This window comes from Manihot esculenta, chromosome 18 (genome assembly GCF_001659605.2).
Source record: "Manihot esculenta cultivar AM560-2 chromosome 18, M.esculenta_v8, whole genome shotgun sequence".
In the NCBI taxonomy this organism is placed as follows: domain Eukaryota; kingdom Viridiplantae; phylum Streptophyta; class Magnoliopsida; order Malpighiales; family Euphorbiaceae; genus Manihot; species Manihot esculenta.
The window spans coordinates 8,503,731-8,510,116 of NC_035178.2; the positions used below are offsets into that span (position 1 = coordinate 8,503,731).

General features: G+C 35.0%; 1 protein-coding gene across 4 annotated transcripts; it reads left to right on the forward strand.

The window, feature by feature from the left end:
* The first annotated feature begins 238 nt into the window (after positions 1-238).
* Positions 239-5,267, forward strand: LOC110606588 (tubby-like F-box protein 8). Of its 4 annotated transcripts, none has more exons than XM_021745457.2 (6): positions 239-397; positions 715-820; positions 1,512-1,972; positions 2,185-2,272; positions 3,316-3,448; positions 4,224-5,267. In XM_021745457.2, the coding sequence occupies exons 3-6, from the start codon at positions 1,625-1,627 to the stop codon at positions 4,927-4,929; spliced, it is 1,275 nt and encodes a 424-aa protein (XP_021601149.1). In that variant the 5' UTR covers positions 239-397; positions 715-820; positions 1,512-1,624; the 3' UTR covers positions 4,930-5,267. The 4 variants fall into 4 exon arrangements, with proteins under 4 accessions (XP_021601149.1, XP_021601152.1, XP_021601150.1 ...); XM_021745460.2 differs by having other exon boundaries at positions 1,522-1,972; XM_021745458.2 differs by lacking the exon at positions 239-397 and adding an exon at positions 405-556.
* Positions 5,268-6,386: the final 1,119 nt, after the last annotated feature.

Consider the following 6,386-nt stretch of genomic DNA (forward strand, 5'->3'; position numbering starts at 1 on the left):
ACTTTAAATCTTCTGTAGGTTTAGGCCATTAATAGTCTACTAAAAAAAAAAAAAATTCAAAGATGATCATATTCTTATATAATTATTATTAATTATATATAAATAATTATTTTTATATAAATTTTACTTAATTTAATAATTATTAAAATTTGTGTTGAGTTTATTTTAAATAAATATTTAGTTGATTTAAAAAAAAAATTTAATTATATAATTAGTGGCGACTATAAAAAAATTTAGTGGATTATAAAAATTAAAGCAGCAACCATTTATGCTGGTTCGTGAACTGGATTTAATCAAGTTTCAAGTCCGTCTGTATACTTTTTCTCTAGAGAGAGAAAATAGAGAGAGAGAGAAACCGTGTGGTAAAGCTAAGGATCTGTCGCAGAGAAATATGGCGGTGAGCTATGCTTCCACTTACCGTTTGTTCTTTTTTATTTTTTGCTTTTTAGATCTCTTTCGGATTTTCTGTTTTTCTCCAAAATTTTTTTTCCTGGTAAAATTCCTCAAATTTTGTGCTTCTGCTCTGTGATTTTAACCTGTATAAGTCTGGTATTGAGTGCGTATCTTCATCTTCCCCTTTGCTCCTCTTTTAGTTTGATTTCTGTGACCTGGGGTGATTTTGTTTGGCGAGTTTGGCCATTTTATGCAGATGGGTTAGCGAGTGATTGGGATTTTAGTGCATTCTCTGAGGCTAAAGTGTGTGTTTTGATGCAGAGTATGTGTCGAGAGAACTGATCTTTGTTTCCATTTTCCTGATCGGTGAAGAACTAAAGATTGAGGGTGGAATAACGAATCTTTCAGCAGTGCCTGTGGTATAAAGGTTAGTTTTTCTTTTCCCATTTCAGACCTGAAATGCTTAGATTTGACATGTTGAAATTGAAGCTTTACAATTTTATCTAGAAAAATACTTGATGGGCTTGGTTAATTCCGCCTTAAATAAAAAATTTTAGGGGTTGAAACATAAATTAGGGGTTTAACTAAAGAAAATAGTTTCTGATCTCAACAATTTTTATTGATGTTTTTTTTTTTTTTAAAAAAAAAAAAAGACCAATTTTGACCCAGTTGATTTTAGTGGTTTTTGCATATGGGTTTGGATAAATATGTTGTATTTTTGTTAATTCTTCATTTGAATACATTTGTACGATTTTGAAAGTGAGATGATTGATCGAATTTGTGTGGTGTTTTCCCCCTCTTTCTGAAGTGTGTTTTACAAAGTATATCTAGTTGTTTCTTTTCCTTTTTGTTAAGATACCTAATTTGAATAGGATCGCACTTAATAGGAAGCTAGGTTTGAGTTAATATCAATTTTTGTTTAAAAACCCTGTCTAGAACTGGCCAAAAGATCATCCTCTGATAAAGTGTTAGGTGCTTTAGGTCCATGCGAGTCTTTTCTTTTGTGAGAATCTTCTTTACTTGCTTTGTGCTTTTCCTTATCTGTCTTGTATCTTATTTCTTTCTTGTTTATTAAGCATTCATGCTAAAGATTAAAATAAACTTTGGTTGATTTGCAGTTGTCTGCAGTTGTGGTATGGTTTGCAGACTTCCATCCACTCAAGTGTAAAATTCTTTTATGCAACCATATTAAAGGATCTTCTCAGTTAGGGTTACAAAGGTTTTGGAGCAAATGTCATTCCGCAGTATAGTTCGTGATGTGAGGGATGGGTTTGGGAGTTTGTCAAGGCGGAGTTTTGATCTGAGGCTGACAGGCCATCACAGAGGGAAATCTCATAGCTCGGTAAATGAGTTGAATGACCAGCCTGTGGTCATCCAGAATAGTCGTTGGGCTAGCCTCCCGCCTGAGTTGCTGCGTGATGTGATCAAGAGATTGGAGGCAAGTGAGAGCGCTTGGCCTGCTCGGAAGCATGTTGTTGCCTGTGCTGCCGTGTGCAGGTCATGGAGGGAAATGTGTAAAGAAATAGTCACAGGTCCTGAGTTCTCGGGGAAGATTACCTTTCCAGTTTCCCTGAAGCAGGTGAGGTTTCTTGTGATCTTTGTCTCACCTCTACAACATAGTTGGATGATGTAATCACATTCAAATATTCAAGGTTTAAGGCATTGAGTTAGGTTTTGTTTCTGCAAAATTACCCATCTGGACATGATCAGGTGGATGTCTTTATTGATTTCTAAGAAGGGGTGCTGTGCAATATGTAATGAAATTTGCATGGTTTTGATTGTCACTTGCAGCCAGGGTCCAGGGATGGAACCATTCAGTGCTTTATTAAGAGGGACAAGTCAAACTTAACTTATCATCTTTTCCTTTGCCTTAGCCCTGGTGAGCTTTTCTCTCGAAACTTGTGTTGATTCCAATGGCTTTTATATGCCTGCCTTGTCTTGTAATTTGTGTGGTGTTGTATTTTTATGTGTAAATATTACTGTGCTTTAGTTTTTTCTTCATGAAATTTGTGGCCTTCAGTCATGTGGATTTTTTAAATCTCAACGTTTGAATTCAATTTGTAATAGGGTACTGTACTTTCTGGATTTATGTGATGTAATTTGTAGCTTTTTGTTCTTCCAATAATATAGCATTTCTACGTCATGCTGAATTATAGGTTCTAGTTTTATGACAAAAATAATAGTGGTTTTTATAATTCTCCTGAACAGCTGAAGAATGATATATTCAGACTAGTGGTAATCTATTTTCTGTGATATGGAAAGACCTGTTTGACTGTTGTAAGCAATTTTTAGTAATAATCATCCAATTGTGATTAATAGGCTAATTTATTTTCCATACCAAGGGAATTGTCACTACAATATCACACTGCCTTTGAACTTTATTCATCAATTGATGAGTTAATCTTTATTCATAACAAGCTTGTTCATTACCTGTTGTATTCTTTTACCGAAAATGAAACTTTGGTTGGGGCTCCGCTAAGTGGCATTAGGGAAGTGCTGCTTCTCAGTCTAAACCCATCCTTTAATTGTCTACTCAGCATAGTGTTTGTGGATTGTGTCTTGGTTTGTTGACTTGCTATTTTACTATCTGTTTGCCATAAACTAGACCAGTATATTGAGCTATCTCAATTCTCAAACTGAATTTCTGCTAAGCACTTTGTTCTGACTATTTTTTGCCATAGACTAGACCATTATGTTGAATCAGTTAAATGTCCCTGCACTTCCCTTATTTAATTAAGTGGTTCTCATGTTTTCGATTTAGTTCTCTTTTCCAGCCAACAGATCTCAACTGAGTTATTAGAATGCAATAAAGTTTCACATTATTCTTATTCTGCTGCTTAGATGTTCTGCATGGTTGTTTTCCCTTTAATTTTACTCTACGGTTAACTTGACTCTCTCTTGATAAATGCCATGCTTTTGCAGCCTTGCTTGTTGAAAATGGGAAATTTCTACTGTCTGCAAAACGAACCCGGAGAACTACTTGCACAGAGTATGTAATCTCAATGGATGCAGATAACATATCAAGATCAAGCAGCACTTATATTGGAAAACTGAGGTAGAAGTTTGCCTTGTATTTTCTGTTTGATTAGCTGCTATTGCATCTTCTCCAAAACTTTGGTAATATCCCTTATTTTAGACATCATGATAGATTTTAAACATGTGTTTCTGAAGCTGGCTCCATCAATGCTAGTTGTTTGCACATGGCATTGTTATATGAGTATACTTATGTTTATAACTTCTACTTCTCTAAGCCAGGCAATGGGTTCAATGATAAAGTCATCTCCTTGAAGCATGTTAAATTGAAATGACTGGGTAATAGGTTTTTCATTTGCAAGACACTTAAAAATTGTCATTCTGAATGGAGTTGTCACTACACATTCGTATTAGTTGGTACTACACATTCGTATTAGTTGGTTTGATCTTTTATATGTATATGCAAGAATGTGACATGTTATAGTGCCAGGGAATTTGAAAAGGTAAAGAGTCTATTCTCTATTAATTCCCGTATGTACACACATGAACACATGCACATAATTTGTAAGCATGTAAGTTTGTCAAGGATGTTTTGACATCCTTGTACTTGGTGCAGAAATCAAGTACTTTCTTCTAAAATCTCGGTTCCAACCAATGTCAAATGGACTTGGTTTATTTTTATGTTAGTTTCATAAATGTTTTTGTTTTCCCGGATAGTCTAACAAGATAGAATTGTTTATGCCATGCACCACATGATTAAGGTGCTCATATCTGTGAAGATCATAATTTTCTTTGTTAGTTTCATAAATGTCTCAAGTGCTTGAATTGTGCTGAAATAAAAATTTGTCTTGTTCCAGGTCAAATTTTCTAGGTACCAAATTCATAATTTATGATACACAGCCCCCTTACAACAATGCTCAACTTTCCCCACCTGGCCGGAGTAAAAGATTCTATTCAAAAAAAGTATCCCCAAAGGTACCCACTGGTAGCTACAACATTGCTCAGGTTACATATGAGCTGAATGTATTGGGCACGAGGGGTCCACGTAGAATGCACTGCACAATGCACTCAATCCCTGCCTCATCCCTTGAGCCAGGCGGTTTCGTCCCAGGCCAACCTGAGCTCCTGCCACGTTCCCTTGAAGACTCATTTAGGAGCATTTCCTTCTCTAAATCAATCGATCATTCAACCGAGTTTAGCAGTGCCCGGTTTTCAGACATTGTTGGACCTCGAGACGGGGAAGATGAAGGGAAGGAGAGACCATTGATTCTCCGGAACAAGGCGCCAAGATGGCACGAGCAGTTACAATGTTGGTGCCTCAATTTCCGTGGAAGAGTAACTGTTGCCTCTGTAAAAAATTTTCAACTGATCGCAGCAACGCAACCGGCAGCTGGTGCACCAACACCGTCACAGCCAGCGCAGTCTGATCATGACAAGATAATTCTGCAGTTTGGTAAGGTTGGTAAGGATATGTTCACAATGGATTACCGGTATCCACTGTCTGCATTCCAGGCATTTGCTATCTGCTTGAGCAGCTTTGACACTAAACTGGCATGTGAATAGAAGGAAAAGAGACCAGGGCAAGAGATAGAAACACTTAGTTAAGCCTTTTTTATATGTGGTAGGGTTTGGTAGGGGATGTGGGGGATGGTTGTATGCAGTGGCTGTACAACTTACTGTCAACTGGAAAGTGCAAGAACATTGGAGGTCACTTTGATTTTTCTCACCCATTTACTTTCCTTGCCTTGGTCTTCTTCTGCATTGTGCTTTATCTGCCCTTCTGCTATTAATTGTTTAACTTTGTACCTTTTACAAGAAAAAGGGGAAACACATGAGATATGGAAAGTGTAATTGACATCATCTATGAACAATTTGATTCCAATTTACAAAAAATTTAATTAGTTGTATTTTATATTTATAATTTATATTTAATTGTGACCGACCATTATCAGGATGTGGGATCGCGGCCATAGGAGTTGTATCCCACTTTCTCACAATTGTTATTAAATATTTTGTTTCAGCATTTTATCAAACAGGTGAGCCACTGTCAGTGAGTATAATATCTCCCTTGTTTCTTCTTTCGCTTCGCTCTTTGCATGCAACTCCATCAATGGCTACTGATATTTGGCTACTTAGAGAGGCCAGAGAGTTAGGAGTAAGTGTTTCATGCTAGGGTTTCGATTTGCTTGGAGGCCATTCATCTTCAGACCTTATGGCTCCACTGGAACCTCGACAACCAGGTTCGAAGCTGTGCTATGAACATCAATCGTTGTAATGGCCCTTGGACTATAACATCGATGACTGTAATGTTCAAGGGTAATTGATTTAATTATTAACATCTTTATGAACAATGATTTGATTTTATTGCAATTTTGTGATTGTTTGACAAAAATTGGAACTGAATTTTGTGTTTCTGGATTTGGATCTTGAAATTTTAGTTTGGATGTTGAAAATTTTTTATTTAAAATTTTTTTGATGTTAACAACACTAGTTAGATTAGTTTGAAAATTTTGGTTTAAAATTTATTTGATTTTAGTTAATTGTTGAGAATAGTTCTAATTCAACTTGAGGAACTAATGTTTTTATGAACTCGAGAGAATTGATGGATATAGCCGAATCAGAATTGATTTTTCATTTATTTTAATGCAGTTGATTTTTTTTAATTATAGTTCGGTTCCATTCTTTCTCTTTAAAAATGATTTTTTTTTTTAATTTTTTCAGTTGGAGAGTTAATTGTTATTATTATTTTTTTTAAATAAAATACCATAATTTTTCATTTTTCAGAGGAAGCTATAATTTAATTACTAAAATATATACATTAATTTTTTTTTTTGAAATGGAAGGCTGGGAATTGGAATAGTAGAATTTGAAATCTTTCAGATTTATTTAGATATATTTTATCTCCGGACTAAATTTACGAGTGTAATATATTCATTAGTTTATATATTTTAAAAGCGATCTATTTAACTCTAAAAAAAATAAATAATTAGCTATTATAATGAAAATATATTTGAATTATA

Coding starts and splice junctions, on each gene's coding strand:
- LOC110606588 (XM_021745457.2), top strand. CDS start 1,625: ATGTCATTCCGCAGTATAGTTCGTGATGTGAGGGATGGGTTTGGGAGT. Junction 2,273..3,315: donor TTTCCTTTGCCTTAGCCCTG/GTGAGCTTTTCT, acceptor ATGCTTTTGCAG/CCTTGCTTGTTGAAAATGGG. Junction 3,449..4,223: donor ACTTATATTGGAAAACTGAG/GTAGAAGTTTGC, acceptor GTCTTGTTCCAG/GTCAAATTTTCTAGGTACCA.